At 37.7% G+C, this 22,491-nt stretch overlaps 1 protein-coding gene across 16 annotated transcripts in view; it reads right to left on the bottom strand.

The window, feature by feature from the left end:
- Nucleotides 1-22,491, bottom strand: part of KIAA0825 — a 259,062-nt gene that overhangs the window by 178,529 nt on the left and 58,042 nt on the right. For all 16 annotated transcript variants that reach the window (XM_083817020.1, XM_083817019.1, XM_083817027.1 and 13 more), the window contains one exon: nt 1,124-1,294. In XM_083817020.1, the coding sequence (XP_083673146.1) occupies nt 1,124-1,294 (171 nt within the window). The remainder of the gene's footprint in view (nt 1-1,123; nt 1,295-22,491) is intronic.

Here is a 22,491-nt window from a genome sequence, read left to right as displayed (position 1 = left end):
TACATTGAAACCAATAGTAAAAATGGAACTTGAATACAAATTTTATTTGAGCTTTGATGTAAATTCTAAGAATACATAGTCTGACCTGCATTTCTTTATTTTAGAGTGTCAGTATTTCAGATGAAGAATCTATCAACAACGTGTGCCTCTGAACTCTTTTCATCTTTTTTTCTTTTTTCCAGTTTTCACCAATTTAGTATTCTGAGACCACGTTCCCAAAACACCTTGCTTCTCTGCTTGCAGCTTGACTACAGAGATACCAAATATTTGACTCCACCTGTCCTTTCTCCCTAAGCAGCCTGGCCTCATTTCTGGTCTGATCCTTTCCTGCAATATAATCAAAGCTCCTGAAACCACTTATTCTCTGGTGACCTGGAATCTCTCCACTGGCAGAAGTAGCAGTGTAGAAGAACATTTTTCAGCATACTGTGCTAAAAGGTGTTATTCACCTGAATTTTCATGATTTTAGGTTGTCCTCATCTGACAAGAATTCTATTAGACAAAAAACAGAGCAAGCTTGGAATCTAAAGTAAATACGAGCATCAGGCTTGATAGTGAAACATTTTATATTCTCTTGTAGAGCCTTCTTTTATAAAAACAGCTACTGACACCTAAACATAGTACATAATAGTAAGTGTTTGTGGGAACTATTGGTGAAAGCAAGTCTGCATACTAAAACATTTATTTGATCATATTAAGATCAATAAAACTGATGTATAAGTCTGTTTTTCTCTCTTGAAAGAAAAAAAAAAAGAAGTAGATTTCAAGGGCAAGTACAGAAATAGTCATAGTTTCAAGGAATGCAGACTTCATATAATATTTTGTCCTATAGGAAATATAAGGTATTTATAAGAAATTCAATAAGAGTCACAATGTTACAGTGCCTGATGGTTCATCAATAACAACTGTACATCACATCTTAATACACAACCATCAGTTCTTTTCTACAAATCATTTCATTGAAATGTAAATCTGTGTATTTCAAAAAAGACTTTTAGTGGATATAGTAATACACTCACTTCTATAATATGATGGCATAAATTACGTAAGTAATGTTGAAAATCATATAAAATTATCCTTTTGCACCAGATAAAATCAATAAATCAGGAAAAGCATTCATTACCTTCAACATTCTTATTCTTCTCAGTAAATAAAGGCACCAACAAAATATCTGTGGAGAGTTCTTCAATTTTTTCTTCCATTAATAAAAAGTGTTTGATGAGTTGAGAAAGACACTTGAGTTGATACAATGTTAAACAGAAATTCCTTCCTTTTTTGTGGTATTCCTGGGAGGCTGTTCAAGCAAAATCATAAAATAACTTACTTTATCTTCAAAAATGATCCTACAAAACTGATTATGTAGAAAAGTATAGTGCATCAAGTAATTTCATTCTTTTGCCATAGCATAATTTATCTTTTTCTGATTATAAAGTTTCTCATTATTAGTTCTTCCCAAGTCATTGGCATTTCTCAACTCTCTGGGAAGGTACAACTTAACTCCAGGTTTTGTTATTCATTAACTAGCATTTTTTCAAGCAACAGATCTACTCAGAAACCATCTCACTTGCAGTTTACAGAAAACAAAACAACAAAAAAAAACACACTATGTTACAAAAACTAGTAGAACAAAATGAAAAAAAAAAACACAACACACATCATTACTATATTTTAATGGTTTGGGACATCACATCATTACACTGTCACTCTGCAAGTCACCTTGTCTGTTTAACAATCTGCTAGCACAATACCATTGATGAATATGACATTTGAGTGAAAAGAAACATCAATCTAACACTCCACAAGTTTAAATATGTGGGGTTTGAAAACAAGCAAGACTGTCAGTGAACAAATATCAGCAAGTATTATATCTATAAGCATCTGGTATTTAAAAGAAGAAACTGAACATATTATTTTGAAAGGTTAACACCTGTAATCGTAACATATAGTCATGTCACGTAATCTAGGGAACCCTGCTTTGAGCACAGTCAGACTATAAAATGTAGTGAGTTGTTTCCAATTCTGTATTACCAAACCACGCCTTTTTGTTTTTTTTTTTTTTTTTGTAACTTCTTTAAATGCACTTCTATGCAAATTGTAGTGAGATAATATCATGTTCCTATGGAGTTCAGTTGCAGATGTAACATCAGCAGAACAGTTTACATAGACATTGTCAGAGTGAGAACCAGAGTAATCTGAAAGAGAAGCTCTGAAAGTACTCAGTACCGCCCTTTTCCCTCAAAGTTCCTAGTTTTTCTTTTGTTTTGTTTGTTTGTTTTTGGTATTCACAAATCACTTTTAAATAGACATAGATCTAAGTAGCAGAGCTGAGCTCTGAATAAAAATTCCCTAATTTGCTATTCTTGTTTTACAGCCTTAGAGATTGAACTGTGAGTTTTGCAACCACATTTGAATTTCCTCAAAGTTCCAAACAGATGTATTCATGTTAGTCCCCTACATTTCTAAGAATGCCAAAAGAAACTGCTATAGATAATTGCCTCTGCTGGTGCCTTGCCTCTATGAATAAGGAGTAAATAATACCTGCAGCACTGGATTTCCAATTTCAAGTCTAAATCGCCCCCGAAAGATATTCTGCTATTCAGAGAATTCTCCTTTGCCTGAAAGGTTGATAACATAAACTGAGTTTAACTGATAGGAAATGACTGCCTGAGTCTACAGACAGACAGAAATAACAGATGCAAGAAGTGAGAACCATGAATCACATCATAAAAATCAATGGAACATTAGTTCTGTCTCCTGTGATTTGAAAACATTGGGAAGCTCCTGTCCCCTCTCCCCGGGAACAAAGGAACCTTCCAATTATTTGACTGCCCCCAAACTATTGTCCTCATTAGACTGAAAGTAAGTGGACCTAGAAGCCAAAGGTATACCACAGTAATATTAACTTTAAAATATATAACCAAACTCAGAGAGAAGTGAAAAGTTATTTTTTTACTTTCAGTGATTAGTCATATATTAAATATCATATATATTTCAGCTGGAAGCAGAAGATACTAAGTTCAAAGGTCCCTCTTTTACCATGTCATTAATAATTTGAGAGAATACTTCAATATGTGATAAGCATGTATATCCAAATGAACACTTTCATAATCTTCCAAACAAGTTTTTACTATTTAATACTATGTATGTTCTAGAAACATCCTGAAGAGGAGGCTGAGGGGAGGCCTCATGGCAGCCTGCAGCTCCCTCACGAGGGGAGCGGAGGGGCAGGCGCTGAGCTCTGCTCTCTGGGGACAGCGACAGGACCCGAGGGGACGGCGTGGAGCTGGGACAGGGGAGGGTCAGGCTGGGGGTTAGGGAAAGGTTCTGCACCCAGAGGTGGTCGGGCACTGGGACAGGCTGCCCGGGGACGTGGCCACAGCACCGAGCTGACAGAGTTCAAGAAGCATTTGGACAACGCTCTCAGACATAGGGTCTGGTTTTCGGGTGGCGCCGTGTGGAGCCAGGAGTTGGGCTTGATGATCCTTGTGAATTCCTTCTGACTTGGGGTATTCTGTGATGCTATCAAACTTTCATACAAAATTAAGAAGAAATTTGAGGTAAGCATAGCAGAAATTCTGGTTTTGATAAAAAAGATACAAACAAAGCAGGTAAGAGATTAAGGGTTTAAGTGGTGCAGTCACGAAGGCCTGAAACATGAAGCTAAAATCCCTCTAAATAGACTAATTAGCTTGGTATTCATCAGAAACCTATAAATATGGGGAGTGAGAAAATGGTGATCCATTTCAACAAAAAGTGATATGCAAACCTTCATCAACCCAGGAGTCTTGATTCCTTCAGCTTCAGGAGATACCTAGACCAGAAGATGGTCAAGATAAAAGCATTAGAAAACAGAAGGGAAAGATGAGACCACCATGTAAGAAATGCTTTTCCTAGAATTGCTGACACTAGGAAAACAGGCTGAAGAATCATTCTTCGCCAAAGCTGGAAGCCAGAGAACCCTTGGGCTGTGATGATTCACATGACCCAGAACCTAAGACTTCTCTGGAAAGCTATAAATAAACAACTAACTAAATAAATAATTTCTATATGGGATTTATAGACAGTTCCATATCATATCATTCTTAAATCTTCTTTCACCCTGTGTCAGGCTCTCTTTTGTCAAAGAAAATGTAATATGACTTAATATTTGACATCAGAGTATACCAGAGATGCAGATGTAACAAAGATTAGTGCATCATTTGCACAGGTTCTTTATTACAATGCTACAGCTGGGTCAGGCCACATACTCTTACATTAGCATTCAGCAGAAATCGTGCTGATGAACCTGGCTACCTACCACAACTGATGGTAATAATGCTGGTTCAGTAATGGCAGGTCCTCCAGCAGGACTTGCACAGCTGACATAGCTATGTGTTATTCTGCACAGATCACATAGTTTATAATGCTGCTGACTCAGGGTAGTAATCTTTGAAGTAACCACCTGTCTTAACGAGAACTACCACTGTAACACTCTGTTCCACCTCGTTTTATGTATAGAGAAGCCATGGGTCTTTGTTAGACAGTGTAGTCCCTAGGGCAGCAAAAGCAGAAGTGTGCCAAACACAAACTCTTATGTAAGACTGATGCTATTTCTTGTGGATTTGGATAACAAAAATGTGTTGTTGGCTACTCCAAAGAAGTTAGCTTGAACATCAATTTGCTTTGCTCATCCACAGCAATTTGGAAGAGCTGGTCAGGGGAAACCACTAGAAGTAAATTGCCTTTCACATATGGTCAGTTCCATGTCCACAGTTTTATTCTCCCAGAAATGACAACTCACGCATTTAGTGCATCATGGCAAATAGTGTGCACACACCTGCATATCTAAAACTTGATTGAAAGATTTTACATACATCGCAGGCTCTGTGAAGTTTCAAAACAATGATGATGGCAAGATTCTGCTTTGTTGAACAGGCTGCTTGAATGAGATGCTTGTTTTATATAGAGAACGCACACATCATAGTCCTTTTTCTTCCCCATTTCTGATGTTATACAAAGAGGTCAGAGAACTCACACAATTCAGAAAGAGCGACATCCATCTGTGATGAAGATGGTATAAAGCTGTTGACAACATCCTAGCCAATTCGCAAAGAACCATGCACAAGGGGACTGGAAGCACTTGCAGCGGATCTCAGCTTTCTTCCTGAACAGCCTGCAGAGTGTTCGCTACTCTCATTCTTCTGAATATGATTGTTTCTGCATTTCTGAGTTTAATTCATGTAAGCCCTTTTACAAGGAAACAGCTGCAGTAGCATCTTTAGCTACAGGCTTATGTCAACAGGACATCCATGGAGCCCTCCTAACAACAGGACATGGGGGCTTCCTGTTGAGGCACTACCTTGAGAGGAGAATTTCTGAAAAGGGACAGAAAGACTGGTTCAGAAGCTACAAAGAAGCAAAGTGGATCATATAACCAATGTCAGTGTTACAGGGCGCCAATTTTGCCAATGTTGCTCCAAATAGTGGCGAAGTCAGAAGCAAAACAAATATGGATAAGAAAATGCTCTGAGCTCCTGAGTATGGCCTCAGGCTTCACTCCATGCAGAACAAGAATCACAAAAATACTCTTGTGCAAAACCAGTGCCTATACTGAATATTTCTGAACTGAAGAGGGGACTCGGGGGATTTCATCAGTCTAATACTTGACAGGAAGGTGAAGAGAGGATGGACCAGGTGCTTCTCAGTGGTGCCCAGTGCCAGGACAAGGGGCAGTGGGCACAAACTGGAGCACAGGAGGTTCCCCCTGAGCATCAGGCAGCACTTCTGTACTGTGCAGGTGATGGAACAGTGGCACAGGCTGCCCAGAGAGGTGGTGGAGTCTCCTCGGAGATCTTCAAAAGCCTCCTGGACATGGTCTGGACAACCTGCCCTGCTGGAACAGGGGTTAGGCCAGATGAGCTCCTGACGTCCCTTCCCTGATACTGTGACCTGCTCTGGAGACTGAATGTGCCAGCGGAAGATTACTAAGCCTGTAGGATAAGCTAATTCTCAGGCACACACACACACACACAAAAAAAAAAATAATAAAAAAGATCCAATGCAAGCACAATGTTAAGGAGCAGCAAAGGCTGGCTGCTTTCTTAGGGACAAAGAGTAGAGCAGGAAACATGGCCACGAGGTCATGTTCCTCACCAGGCAGGACCCTGTTCTGCAGTCTCTATGCAGGGCACACAGGGCAGACCTGAGATGATCGTCAGGTTAAAACCAAGAGTCCAGATCATCAGCCAAGTTTGTGGTGATGACACAAGTCTCAGGCCAAGCCAGGAGTCAGGATGTCTGGTGAGTGTAACCGAGGCTCAAACACAGTCCGGTGATCATCAGGCAGGACCATAGCATTAAGGCAGGTCCAAGTGCAAGCCAAGAAATCTCAATCAGGTGGGTCCATGGCAAGTCACAGGCTCAGACGTGGTGGAGCTGGACAGGACACCTGTGATGTAGTTCTGGCAGGGACTGAAGGCCCAGACCTCAGCTGAAATAGGGATCATGGAGAGGCTGCAGCAGAGGTCCCAGAAGAGGTTGGTCAGGACAACAAAGCCTACCAATACACCCAGGGTTTTGTGCACAGCCCTGAAGGAGCCTCAGTTTTCAGGGTAAAGCCATAGAAGAAGAGGTCATTTCTGGAAAACATAATTTCTGCTTCACATCCACCGAGGATAACATAATTACTCTGAGAACAGGAAGGAAATAATGCACTTAAGGCTTCTGCTACATAGATGATGGCCTTTTCTGGGGCAGGGAGAAAGACAAAGATTTTACTTGAATTAAATACAGCTTGCACTACTTTTATTTGGACCGAGTAAATAAAGCTTGATGGTTCACAATAGAAAAGTGGAAGGAATCAAAAGAATAAGCTCATAAGGTTCATCCTCTTGATACGTCTACGTTTAGAAAATCTGTACTCTCGGCTTCCTCTCACATATAGGCAAAGGGTGCATAAAGAGTAATTTATTTCTTCAGGCATGCTGATTCACCACCCCAACCACTGAGTGACAGACATCAGAAGCCTGCCATCTGAGAAAAAGCTGACTTTCAGAGAGCTTTGCTGAAGAAAAAAAAAAAAAAAAAGGGAAAAAGAAAAAAAAAAAAGAAGAAAGAAAGACTAATAAAAAATGTCTTTCAAATTGTGCAGGATTATGAGAGTGCCAGGTAAGTGCAAAGTTTGTCTTTGTCAGAGACCATTTGGCTGATTGCACCTGTACAGATGTAGATTATTTTTCTTCAGCAGACAGGAATAAGCAATCTGACTTAGGTGATCAACCATCCTGCTAAACTAGAGATGGCCTACACTAGGTTTTCAGTTTCTGTTCAGACCTCATCCAGGCCCGGTGACATCAAAAATTAGCAGATGCAGAGTCCTTTCCAAAGCAACAGGAAAACCTCAAATGCAGGCAGGTCCAAGGATGAGATAAGGCTGTAACCTATCAGATATTACATAGATGAAAAGAGGCCCTGAGTGAAGGCAACAATACCACACCCATAAGGAGTAAAAACTATTCAACAAAAAAAAAAAGTCTGATAGTAGACAAGGTAAAAATGCAGGTAACAAGCAGGTACAACATCCTCCAAATTAAGATAGTCTTCAGGTATGATAGACTTACATCAGCAATAAAGCACAAATCCAGTTTTATTTTTTTAAATGGCCTGTATTATCTCAGAAATGTCATTTTCTCTTGAAGAACGGTTAACAAAAATTAAAGAATGCTTAAAAGGTTTTCTCTTTGAGACAAATTACAAACTGAAACCATGTAAACTCTCATTCCATCTTTGGCTATTATTCAACTGGAATTCTTTAGTTCTCGCAATTCTCCTGGAAGTGTTTCAGCATCTTGATTCTACCATCTTAACATGAAATCCATAGGTCCTGCATTCTATACCAGATGTTAATCCAGGTTCTTAGGTAAATTTTAGCCAAAACAGTCCTACCATCCACACAGAAACCCTTTTCACTTGCATTTTCAAATGTGCTAAGCCTAGATGAGTTTTCTTAGCGTAAATTAGGACAGAAGATCCACTGTAAACCAGGTTATGGGTCATCTTCCACCCAGCACCTACTTGCATAATCACTCAAACCCTGAAATTCTTGCAGTGGTCATCCCACAGTTTCCTGCTTTTCTCCCTCCTTCCTTAGAATCCAAGGTTCTCAGAGTGTAATTAAGAAACGTGCCACTTTGCTTGAATATTTCATCTGCTAGTTCCATCTGATGTCAACTTATTTTAAGAATCAGTCAACTACTGATATCATAGAATCATAGAATCACAGAATATCCCGAGTTGGAAGGGACCCATAAGGACCATTGAGTCCAATTCCTGGCACCACACAGGTCTACCCCAAAATTCAGACCATGTGACTAAGTGCACAGTCCAATCGCTTCTTAAACTCCAACAGGCTTGGTGCAGTGACTGCTTCCCTGGGGAGCCTGTTCCAGTGTGCGACAACCCTCTCGGTGAAGAACCTCTTCCTGATGTCCAGCCTAAACTTCCCCTGCCTCAGCTTCACACCGTTTCCGTGGGTCCTGTCACTGGTGATAACGGAGAATAGGTCGCCTGCCTCTCCACTCCCCCTCGCGAGGAAGCTGTAGACTGCGATGAGGTCTCCCCTTCTCCAGGCTGAACAGGCCAAGTGACCTCAGCCGCTCTTCATACGTCTTCCCCTCTAGGCCCTTCACCATCTTCGTCGCCCTCCTCTGGACACTCTCCAACAGTTTAATGTCCTTCTTGTACTGTGGTGCCCAGAACTGCACACAGTACTCGAGGTGAGGCCGCACCAGCGCAGAGTAGAGCGGGACAATCACCTCCCTTGACCTACTAGCGATGCCGTGCTTGATGCACCCCAGGACACGGTTGGCCCTCCTGGCTGCCAGGGCACACTGCTGGCTCATATTCAACTTGCTGTCAACCACAACCCCCAGATCCCTCTCTGCGGGGCTGCTCTCAAGCGTCTCGTCGCCCAGTCTATATCTGATATCTGTTTCTTCTTTTAATGTATCCCATCATTTCATAGATATCTATACTCACCTGCCTTCTTACAGTTTTTGTTTTCAAAGTGAAGAATCCTAGCTTGCCTATTTCTTCCTTATACGGAAGCTGTTCTAGCTGTTTATCACCTTCTTGTCCTTCCCTAAGTATCTTCCACTTTCTTTTATGGCAAAAACTAATGAATATGCCTATCCAGAATGCGGACTAGTGAAATACACACTATCAATACTATACAAAGAGACACATACACAATACTAGTGAAATTGGGGACAACTTTGCAATGCTATCAGACAGTTAAATTAATAATAATTAATTATTAAATAAATAATAAATTAATAATTTATCTTCTAAAAAGGTAAATTAAATACACTGTAGAGGCTAATCCTGCTCAAAATTAATTCTTATACAAGACATACAGAAGTTACTAGAGAAAGAAATTGCCCTTATCAATAGAAAATATGAAGAAAATAAAGAACCAAGCAATACAAGAGACACCCTAAAAATCAGCACGTCATTCAAACTTCAAGGTTAAATTCAGTGTGGATGCAATATGTCTTCAACAATGAATTTCAGACGTCTCTCTCTTATTTGTATATAATGAAAAATATTTTCTGCTAAATAATGTGACTACTTGGGAGCTCTTTGGAATTGAAAAAAAAAAAAAAAAAAGCATTGTACCAGAAAATTTTACTTTACCGGTGATTAAGTTTAGAACTGCCCATGTGAATTCTAAGCCAGCAAATAAGTTATCCAAAATATTTTTCAAGAAACATAGAATAAAAGACACACTTTCAATAAAGTATTTGATCATAATATCTAACCTTCTCCTAAATACTTAAAATCAGTGTCAAGATTTCTGCCTTTACCTTACCACTTGAAAAGATATGCCCTTATCTCTAAAAATGAAGAATCATCAGAAATAAGGCTGTTCTAGATCTTAATGATCTGGGTACACCTGCTAACTTATAGAAAGTTTCAAAAGTGGTGCGCTCCTCAAAGCTGCAGCTCTTGAAACCATTAAATAAAGTGTGTTCCAATTTCCTTGGTTAGTACTTGGAAGCATTTAAAATCTCAAAGGCATATGAAAATATGCATATGAATGAATCCTATAACCTTAAAGTAACATTTTGTATTTTTTGGGCCTGGCATGTTATATTTTTTAACTCTTAGGCATTCACAAAATCTCAAAAAATGGAATGGCTAATTCTGGTCATTTGAAGTCATCCAGGGATGTGACACAGTAAAGTGTGGTACCAAAATCCCTGCATCATAGGCGAGCTGGCTGTGGATGTTCAAGAATAGCTACCCTACCACAGTGCTGCTCTCAGATTAATTAGCCTTACTATTCAGTGTACAGAGACACAAGGCTAAACTGCTTCTGAGACTCACAATGGAATCCTTGGAAAGCAACCTGATGACTGCCTTCTTTAGTGATTACAGTGGGGATTTCTCCCTCAGCAGGAACCAAGGGTTTAAAATGCTTTTAATCAATTTTACTATAAAATACCTTCCCAAAACATTAAATATCATTCCCCTGCCCCCATTTATAAGGCTTAATTTCGTGTAAGATAGATCTAAAATATTGTTCTTCTAGGGACACAAGAAAGTGATGTCAAGGATTTCATCCAGTAACAATATATGAGGAAGAAAATTGAAAAGAAAACCTGTAATATTTAACTTAAAATCTAACGACAACCTGCATGCAAATAATAGAGTCATTCCATAAATGGAAATAACATTTTGTTAAGATCTGAAAAGAAATAGCCTAATAAAGCAAGAGAAACTCAACTACTGGTAGTCACTGTGTATAGGGATATTTCAAGGGGTAAATTTTCAAAGCTGTGCACAGGGAGTTGCATACATAAATTCCATCAGCAATAATGTGTTCCTCACCTCTCAGCAATATTAACTTTTAAGTGATGCTATAACTATTGTAGCAATCTTGCATTTATGACAGCATTCATCTGCACACAGTAACTCCCAGACAGAGCTTGTATATAAACTGTACTATTATTTCGCTTGCATTTAGTAATGATATATTCAATTTTTATGGACATCTGCTCACAGTTTTCTCTTCTTAAGCTGCATGTTGATATATGATTTTTAATGTAACTGCTAGGTTTAAATAATTAGTATTGCTGGATATAATCACTAATTTCCTCATACTGTAAAAGGCAACTTAATATTTCTGCATAGCAGATGTAATACACAGTACTACACAGACCTAAATTATTACAAACAGTGCCAGCAGTTTTCTATACACAGTACTTAAGATAATTATAAAAAAATCATCTTCATTACTGCACGCTAGCATTTTTTTAACAGTTTAATTTGGATAGGTTACAAGATACATTCAAATCACACAGATACAATTACTGCAAACCCAAGAAGCTATAAAATGTTCCCCAACAAATCCCTTTGACCCTGTTAATGTCTGTTCCTTGTTAATCTAAGGCAAACATTGTTTGTAGTGCGCATTTGTTATGGAATATGAAAAAAAGAAAGGAAATCCCTTAACAGTTGTTATTGATTCCAGCATTTACTGACTGAAAGTTAAGTGCCGTTTACAAAACAGAACAGATGCAGATGCTGACAAAAAGGTAAACAATTGTTGCATGGCTTACTGCCAGATTCTAAGCCAATATATTAAACTCCAAGTGAAGCACATTTCCCCTATAGATTGCACTTATTGCCACTTCATTTCCTATGTGCTCTGTCTCTCTATTGCTGTGCCTGGCACTAAGCTATTTTCAGTTCTTTGGTGACCCCTGAGGCCTAGTGCTACCTCACATAGCCATTAGTGAAGGGAATTGCATGTGTCTGACATGGCCTGAAACCAATTATTTGATATTTTCTTCAGAATGATGCCCAACTCTGTTGGGAATGAGCAATCATGAAATAATTTACCTCCTGATTTAATTTTTTCCTGCACAAATTAGTTGTAGCTGAGCTAGCTATACACAGCTGCCTGTGACATATCTCTGTCTTATCAAGGTTCTACTTGAAATGATGAAAAAGGGGAGGGGGGAGGAGAGCTGAATAGAATAGGTCGGGGAATCCTGCTTTAAAAAGGCATTGACAAGTTTATCAGATATACTGATCACATGTACTCTCTGCTGATTGAAACTGACAGACCCATAAAGAACTATCAGTGCAGCAAAGGAAACCACACGGATGCAAACTGTTATCAGCCTGTTTAAGGTTTTTTAAACACCTGTCTTACTTTGCAGCTCCTTTTTTCTGCCAGTGAAGCCTACAGGTGCCATGGGACGCTGATAAAAAAGCTCATGCAAACAGATTACATGTTGGCTCTGTGTTGTGTCCCCCACCTCCTCCCCTTTTTTTAAATGGTCGCAGATCTGAAGATAGAAAACATTTTTGTATCAGACATCGCCATTAACTTATGGCTTTTGTAAATGCTTATACTGTACATCCACACTGTGCACTTGTCAAAAAATGCAGTGAAGTACGGGATTTCAACTTATGTATAAACATGGTAAGCATGTATAAATTTGCATATATTTAATCAAGAAAGGGTGTCTGTCATAGGAAGAGAGATGTCACTGCCAGCTATTAAACAACCTCTGTGAAGACTACACTAATCTTTTGAAGGAGATTCACTATACATGAAATTTTAATCAAATCTACTCCATAATGTCTTCCCAGTTAAATGAAACCAGTTTTCACCTCATCGTGAAGGTTGATTCCAACATCAGGTTGCTAGATGCTATCTAGCAAAAACCTAAGTCCTTTGTTAACAAGGAGTGTATACGTCTGTCAAAATTAAATCTTCACTTGTAATCATGTTCACCGATCAAACGAGAAAAGGATAGACCAGTGCTGGAAACACAGGCTGGAGAGCAAGAACAATGAACTGATCGTGCCCTGACGCTAAGTTTATGCAATAGTCTTAAGCAAACCATCTCACCAGTCTGATTCCTTGACAGCATACAGCTATTTTGCTGTTGAACAAATTACAGAGAATTCCTCAAGTGCGCTGAGGATGAAGTGCCCTGTAATAACAACTAACAAAAAAACTTTACACATAGACACCTATCTCAGCTTGATCTGAAACTACAATGTGCTCCTTAATTTTCCAAAATACATGTATTTTCTAACAAATTAGAACACATCCTGATCATACACTGCAATTTCTGGTACACAATCACATTGTAAAGAATTCAAAAGTAAACCAATTAATTAGTCTATGAATTAAAACTAATTATTGATGGGTCCTTTTAAGGAATTTAGCAGGTGGTATCCAATCATTTTCTGATAATTATAATTATCAGAGTAATGAAATAGCAGAAATCCTTTAAATTTCTCCATAGTTAAAAACAAGAAAACTTGCAGATAGGCTATATTTGCGTTTGTATTTGTGGCTTTTTTAGATGTTATTCTATAACTGACAACTTCTTCTGAAGTAGTGACTAAAGGTAAACAGTTCTCTTCAGAAAATTGCAGGAATTATCCTATGGCAAAATCTTATTCCTTGTAACATTTCTCAGTAGGACTGAAACCACATTCTGGCCTTACCAATGCCAGAAACCGACTCTACACAATTATTATTATTTTTTAATTGCTGTTGCCTACATAGTGGGCTGAGGGAGTTACTGCACTCCCTCAAGCCTTCGCACACACAGGAAACAACAAAGAAGAGTGTAAAAGAAAGCATACTGGGGAGCCTGTAGCAAACTGGAGATGGCACCTATTTTGAAAGAGAAGAGTTCCTGAAGAATTGTAAGAGGTTGATCTTCTTCAGTCTTTGCTGGAAGAGAATTATGTACTGCCAGGTATGTCAAACTTTTTAACAAATGCTAACTTTGATAGGACTTGTGTGTGTTCCCCTGTGAGCCATTTAAAACACTTAGCTGACAAAAACAACTGTAATTTTTATTTGAAATCACTGTAATTAACATATTTATTTTTAACTGACTTAGGTTTCTTAAATATCTGCAAATACAAAAATGTCTGCTAGCTTTTTTTTTCTATCCTCTGTACTTACATTCACAGTAGAATGCTTGGGTTTCACACAGATCGGTTCATTACAACAGATCCACTCTATTAAAATTAGATTGCTAGGAACTTTCAACCAATCACAAATTTCTATCAAGCGTTCATCATTCCTTTGTGTAGTCTACACTTGATATTATGTATTTCCCTAAATAATAGATTAAAGTGCTTCTGTCACTTTTGCTTCTTTTACTCCTTGGGATTTCCAAGATATAACAGAGGCAGATAGTGACAGCTTTTGTTCTAATAGGAGAAAACACTCAGAAAATTACTTATAAAGCTGGAGTCGATACTCGTATTTCTGCTTCCTACCTCTTGATATTTCAAAACCCTATTTAGGCAAAATCACCACAAAGTTCTCACAAATACTTTACAAAGAATATAAAAATCAGAAAGAAGTTTAGGCACACAGAAAAAAAAACAGCAGACATTGCCATTTTCAAACTTCTAGAGAAACATCTCTGCAAATTCATAACCTTTTAATAAATATTTTCTAGAAAGGATAGAACATTTTCCATGTTACAAATATAGATTTAGTCATAAATTAGTGTAAATGTGCACATATTGGTTCCTCCTCATTGATACTATACTGTTAAAACACCTCTTTATATATATGAGCTCTTCATATAACTCCTTTTAACTGGATCAGCTCCAGAGAGTCCCCAGTGGTTAGGGGTACTAAAAATCTTGAGAGGGCACCACATGTTAAATTTCAAACTCAGATGTTGGATTGGGTTATAACAACGCTTATTCTCTCTAGTTAAGACAAGACAGGAATATCTGCATTGCAAATGTAGAGACACAAATTATAAAATGACCAAAAGATTTATCAAAACAAACAAAAAAAAATCACAAACAACAACAACAAAAAAAACCTCAGTAAATACAGCATCCCCTTGATTGAAAATAGAGGGTTTTTTTAATTTCTAAGACTAAGTGACCATGAAAAATAGGTTTGTGTTCTAAGCTAGCACAGAACATCCATCCCTTGGATATAAAACATCTTCAGTTTAAATAGATGTATCTTTCTGCAAAACAACCTATTGTGGCTAAAATAATTTTGCCCTTTAAAGTTAAACTTTCTCTCTGAATACACAGTTTGTGACAGTATAGGTTCTCTGTCCTGACAAAAAATCACAGCCAGGACCATCTAATTAACTTGTGTTTACATGATGGTGGAAATACATGTTGAAAACTCTCCTGTAATAACTTTCTTTTCAATCAGTAATGCAGGAGTCTCTTTAGTCTCTTTAGAAGACATTTTTGAAGTCTTCTCTTATCTGCCATGGTTCTACACATTTTTCTTCACACAGCCATATATTCTGAAGTAAAAGAAAGCCTAGATTAGTAATTCTCAAATTTTGTCACTTACAATTAAATAGAATACTACAGTATATAAATCTCAGATTGACCCCTGACCATTCACAAAACATCATACTGGAGAGTAAATCGCTTTCATCTTTTCAGCTTGGGAGGAGAATACAATAATTAGAGGCCATAGTGAGTTAAATGCTCACTTCATGCTGAGGAAGAACACCCAGGTGTGCTGAAGAAGCAAAAAGGAAGATAATTAGTTGGTGTTTGCTAATTGTGGACATTTTGAAAGCAAAAAAATAAAGAAATAAGAAAATAATAATAATAATATTTAAAAATAAAATAAAATTGGATTATGTCTGTTAGTTATTTATTCTATTTATTTATTTATTTATTCCATTATTATAAAATGGAATTAAAAAATAAACTGGAATTATGTCCCTTTGAACTTCTACAGAATTCAGTAAACAGATTCAAGCTCCTGTTGGCAAAGATGAAGTGACATAACTTCATTAGGACACAATAGCCTCTAAAAATATGACCCCAAAAACCCATCAACTATTTCCGATTTAGTAATATATAACTTTGAAAGCAAAGTTAGTGCCTACTTATCTTGGTAAATAAACAATATGCCAATAAAATCCCAGAATGGGCATCTTTTCAATATGACAGTGAATCAATAATGAGATTTCACTGTCAGTTTTCACATTACGAGCTTAATAAGTAATTTCAACCAACTGCTCTAAAAAGGACGGTATTCAGGCATGCTACCAGCTTTGAAATTCTGTCAGTTCAATTGACATTTCAGTAACTTAGATACTGTTATCTTACCCCCTACTATAAGCTTAAAAAGTAACAAGCTTAATGCTTTTGTAATCTTTACAAAAATGTCATTCTCCCACTAGAAACACATTTGTGGTCCTAGGGTATTATGCTCATGTGGCCTTTAAAAGAGTACCTCTTTCTTATTAAAACTTCTACTCTCTATGTTCAAACAGATGGTTTTATTTTCTCCTCAGCTCTACTCATATTTCCATTTAATATAATTGTGCAGTAGAAATCAAATACAATACTTGCAAGGATAAGACATAAATAATATGTGACAAAGAGGCTATGAAACACATTATTTCCTAGATTAAATGCAAAGACATTTATTTTGTTTCCCCTGAGTAATAGGATATTGTTTTGGCTGTCAAAATTTTATGGGTTTCCCAAGGAACAAAGGCAACTGCAGAAATCTGCATCATATCTGTATGTCCGTTGTTTTTCTACTCTAACTCCCTATTATATATCCCTACCCACACTGTCTGCTCAGTATTTTTTTAGTAGGTGGGAATTAAACCTGTTGAATATCTCAGTACTGATTGACTTATGATACAAAATTAGGGATCTCTGCATTTTTAAAGTAAAAAAACTAATGAAGACATCTGGATTTTTACTCATTCCATATGTAGGATTTATGTAATTTTCACTGTGATGTCCTCTTCATGTTTTCTGTGAAGGCTATATACACATAACATAGAAGTACTACGGTTTTAATTGATCCATATTTCTTCCCTGTCTTTCACTAATGGAAACTCCAAGTTTTTTCATTCCATCTGTGTAGAACATTGGGAAGACTGTGGCATAGATCACTATATAGAGTGGAGTTCAAGGAGTCACTAGCTGTAAAGCCTATTTACATACATGTACCATTCCTCACCAGCAATTGTCCCATCTATTGCTTTATACAGGCCCCCTATAGCCTGCTCCTATAAAAGCTGCATTACCAGGCACTCTGCAGTGACAGAAACAGCAAAAATAGAAGAGAAAATGAGATGTCAAGGAGGCAGAAATCTAATTGAAGTACATCAGCTACTTTTGTCATGCAGAAATAGAAAATGAATGCCCATGAGAAGGGATGTGCAGTTTATGGTGGGTCTACTGTTTTAAAAAAAAAAAAAAAAAGGAAATACAAGGAAGCAAGAAGGTTGACGTTACAGTTTCTATTACCTGTATTTTTGCCTTCACAATATCTAAGGGTCACTATGGTATACATGTAGGTCTTCAAATAATTTAAGGCTTAAATTTACGAAAATGTCTTTAAATAAATTTCATAGAATCACAGAATGGTTTGGGCTGGAAGGGCCCTTAAAGCCCACCCAGCGCCACCCCCTGCCATGGGCAGGGACACCTCCCAGCAGCCCAGGCTGCCCCCAGCCCCATCCAGCCTGGCCTTGGGCACTGCCAGGGATGGGGCAGCCACAGCTCCTCGGGGCAGCTCTGAGTAAAAAGCTGATTCCTAGAGTCTAATCTAAACCTACCTTTTTGGGGGTTTAAAGCCACTCCCCTGTGTCCTATCCCTACACCCCCTGACACAGAGTCCCTCCCCTGCTTTCCCGCAGCCCCCTTTAGGCACTGGCAGGCCGCTGTGAGGTCTCCCCGGGGCCTTCTCTTCTCCAGGCTGAACAACCCCAACTCCTTCAGCATGGCTGGAGAGGTGCTCCAGCCCTTGATCATCCGTGTGGACCTCCTCTGGACTCGTTGTAATATTTCCATGGCCTCCTTGTGCTGGGGGCCCCAGAGGTGAACACAGGGCTCCAGGTGGGGTCTCCCGAGAGCAGAGCAGAGGGGAACAATCCCCTCCCTCGCCCTGCTGGCCACCATGCTGTTGGTGCAGCCCAGGCTACGAGTGGCTTTCTGAGCTGCAAGCACACCTTGCCAGCTCATGTCGAGCTCCTCAGCAACCAGCACCCCCAGGTCCTTCTCCTCAGGGCTGCTCTCAATCCATTCCCTGCCCAGCCTGTATTTGTGCTTGGGATTGCCCCAGCCCAGATGCAGGGCCTTGGCATTAGAATTTTTGGAAAATTCCACAATCGTAAATTTCTACAATTAAATTATTATTATTTTTTAATATATATATATATATATAAAGCATTTCACCTTTAGTAATAAATAGTAGATATAACTGAAAACTTCCTTGCATTAATGTAAGGATCTGGGTTATATAATGGAGTGGAACTATTGAGGTGGGATCTCAAATGGGACATTGTAATCTGTAATCCGTATGGGCTACTTTATATTAGTGTGCTTTACCAGCACATTAGAAAGATGCAACAGTATCTTCTGGGAGAGAACAGTAGTAAGGCAAGTGACAACTATACTTTTTCCCTTCATCCTAAAACTTCTTAAAAGCAAGATTTCATCAATTGACTACACATAAGAAAACAATCTTTCTGAAATCAATTGTCCTACAATGCTAATATTGTAGATTATCTACTATAGATTGTAATCTGGACAGAAATCTCAACAAAGGTGCAAAGGCATAAATATTAGTTACATGAAATCAAGTCTGCGATTCTTTAATTTCCGTATATAAATGTTGAATAAATTACACTAAAGTTATGGGGACCTAATTATTCCCAGACATGAACTGATATATTTTTTTCATCATGCAGCCACTTAACCAGCATGTATCAATGCTATTTCAGGCTTATTTTTGATAGATACGATGAAGATCATACAAGATTGGTTGTAGGCAATAATCATGGCTCAAGAGATCACAAACGAACTGAATTTAAATTAAGTGGAAGGATAAAAGAAAATCTGTAACTAAGGTTCTTCATTTCAAAGGGAGGAGATGATAAACTAGTGGAAATAAAGCCATGTGGACATGAATATAGAGGAGAAATGAAATTTCTTTAAGTTAAAGGTTCAAACCTCAAAATTTGTAATTCAACTTAGCTGGAAAGCAAATTGCTGGGAATGTCTAAGAACAAGTGACCTCAAAATAAACTGTCCTTACCAAGTCCTTTTATTTAATCCCCCCAAAGGATCTTTATGGAAAGAGGTTACTGCAAAGCCTGTTTCTGTTCTTGTTCACATCTCTACTACGCAAATGCAGCTCCTCTAAACAACAGTCAGTACTTCTACTCAAGTTCAGATAATACACCATATTTATTTTTTGTTCCATAATCACAATTATGTTCCTTAGCAGCTCATGGATATTTAAATGTAATAAATTAAAAACATCATAACTGAAAGCACACTTTGAATCTATCTACTCAATATATTCAAGAAAATGATACTTGAACATATCTTTATAATAGTATCAAGTTGGTTGTATTTTGGAGAAAGAAACAGGAGAGAAAAGAGAAAGGGGGCCTGCTGGACATAAGTAAGATGTTGGTAATATTGGGGTAAAAAGGAATATTAAAACACTTCAGTGAAAGTGATTTAATTACTTTGTAGCTAAAAACATATGTAGGCCTACCTTCATCACCTTAGTTTACCTTCACTTTTCAATAATATTTTCATAGAAATAAGTAGACACTGATTTTGAAAACCATGCTACATATTGTTTTACATTTAAAAAAAGTCTCATTTAGGGTTTTAAAGTTATTAATTATTTAAGTATAGAAAGGTATTTCCTAGGGGTAAGTGCTATTATATTATGGTTCATATTCATTTTAAGGGTCTCAGGCAAGTTTACTACAAAATTAAAAAAATAAGTGAATGAATTTGAACAAGTCAAAATAAAAGAAAACCCAAAGCTCTATACTTTATTTAGTTTTAACCATAGGAAATTAAAAAGTAGGCTAATTAATCCACATTAAGTATTTTCTCTCTCTCTCTGCACGTACATAAAAAAAAAAAAAAAAACAACTATATAAGTAAAACCAAAGAAAAACTTCCACTAATACATAAAATGTGTATAATGTCACGGTTTTAAAGTTTCTTTGGCTGATGTCTTATCACTTGTAAGAGTAGCTGTTTTTTCATTTAAAAAGAGATGAAGGATTAAGATAGGTCACAAAAGCCTGATTAAACTAGCTTAACGTTTTTGTAAACAAAGGAACACAACGAAGTTCAAAAGGTAGAAATACAATCCACATTTAACAGACTTATTGCAAGTAATGAACCAAAATGGAAAATGAAGCAAAAAATCACAGGAGATTAGCTAAAAACCAGCTGTCTGGATGATTCATTACGTGCTAATTATGTTAACAAATACATAACATTTTTTTTAAATACTTAACAGTATGTAAGTTTCTGAAAGAAACATACAATTAATATGATAGAAATACAAGCAAAATATATCTATATATATATATTTGGGGGCAGGAAAAGGGGAACCATCCTTGGATATTATTTTAAGAAATTCAGAACACTGATGTTGTGCAGAGGGTACACACACCAACGAAGGGGACCCATGCTAGATAAAAGTCTATTACTAATGCAGCCCAGTTAAGAATGGCTGAATTCTGCATGGTTAAAGATATTAAGAGGCACTGATTTACCTAGTAACAGGATAAAGTTAGAACATAACATGAGCTACCTCCACTACAGTTGGCAATCAAAGGTATCAAGTTCCAAAGAATTTGCCTCTTTTCACATAGCAATTTGCAAGCTTGTCTCTCAGAGCGTTCTTATCCTCAGTCCCGATAAACAGATATGATTTCATTACAGTAGTTAACAAATAACTCTTCTAATAGAACATGAAAGAAAAAGCATTAATTCCTTAATTCCTAAATAGATTGTTATACATGAAAAATTTTGAAGATTTATAACTCTGTTAAAGACTGTTATAGACTGTCTTTATATTCCAGACAGAAGTAGGTCATCTATATAAAGTTTTCTTAGGTTCTGATTGTTTGACTGTTTTCTGTTATTTTCTTTTCTCTCCTATACAGGAGGATCAATTACAGTAGATTTTAGGAAAAAAAAAAATAATTCCCTGGGGGTGGACTAAGTAAACACAAGCCTTTTTTTTTTTCACTTGTGGGATAACAGTCCCCATTGAATGTTCTAGATTAAATTATTTTGCTGTTTTGAAATGTGCTGGTTTGGTGGTTCCCAGAGGGCAGAGGCAACATGCATCAAAAAATAAGAAACACATTCGTAGAGCTTTCTTTCAGCTAGGAAAACAAAAACAAATATCCTTCCCCTTCCGTTCAATGCTCCAGTATGTTTGGCTTTGCTATTTTTTTATTTTTTTATTTTTAGCTACTCAGCAAACTGGGTATCGCTGTCAAGCCAACCTATTAGAAGTTGTCTTTTTAACTTAAGCTATGTACAAACACAGAATTCCACTCTTGACTGTGTAAGGCCAGCAAAAGGTATCCTGGACCTAATCAGTATTTAATAACACTTCCAAGCAGGAAAAGCCACTTGACAGTACGAACTTGTCTACAGTTATAAACCTCACAAAACAGTTATTCTGTAAATTTTTTTCCAAAATATTTCTTTCAGTATAAACAGACTTGTGAACACTTTAATTCCAAGGGGAAAATGCCTTTTTCTTACTTAGCATAGTATAAATCTGGTACAGTCAAACATATGGAAGAGAGAAGTCTCTTACCAGAAAAGACTCTTCACATACAAGCTCACATTCAATTACCTACTTAATAATAATTGCTTCAGTAATGATACAAGTATAAATTTTACTTCATTTGATTAATAATTCCAACATAATAGACATGGCTTGAAAATTAAATAAGATTTGAAAAAAATAAAATAAAATCCTGTATAACTTCATAACTCTGACCCCCTACTCTATCCTGTTGACTAAACTGTTGTCACTAGTTTGGCTGATTCTGCAGAAAACTAGTGAGAGAATGCAGGTGAATCAATGCATTCCTCCATGCCAACCTCTTGAAGTACAACACCAGGAAATACTATATGGTCAACCGATGAAGAAATGAACGTGACGGCCACTAAGAAGACATTTTGAAGATTAAATGATATTAAGAAACAACGCTTCTAAACACATTTTATGGCTGTACTGTGATTAACGCCGGTGAGCAACTGAGCCTCACAGAGCTGCTGTTCCCTCCCTCCACACAGCAGGATGGGGGTGACAATCAGAGGGGCCAACGTGAGAAAACTGGTGGGTTGAGATAAAGACAGCTTAATAGGTAAAGTGAAAGCTGTGCACGTGAGCAAAGCAGAAGGAATTTGTTCCCTCCATCCCATCGACAGGCAGATGTTCAGCCATTTCCAGGCAAGCAGGACTCACCATGCCTAACGGGGACTTGGGCAGACAAATGCCATGACGCTAGCTGTCACAGAATCATTTCCCCCAGCTTTCCCTGCTGAGCACAATGTCGTATGGTATGGAACACTGCTGGGGTCAGCTGTCCTGGCTGCGTCCTCCCAGCCTGCTGGCTGACAGGGCAGCGTGAGAAACCGCAGAGGCCTTAACGAATG

Source organism: Anser anser, assembly GCF_964211835.1.
Source record: "Anser anser genome assembly, chromosome: Z".
Classification (NCBI taxonomy): Eukaryota; Metazoa; Chordata; class Aves; order Anseriformes; family Anatidae; genus Anser; species Anser anser.
This window is presented reverse-complemented; position numbering and strand designations above follow the sequence as displayed.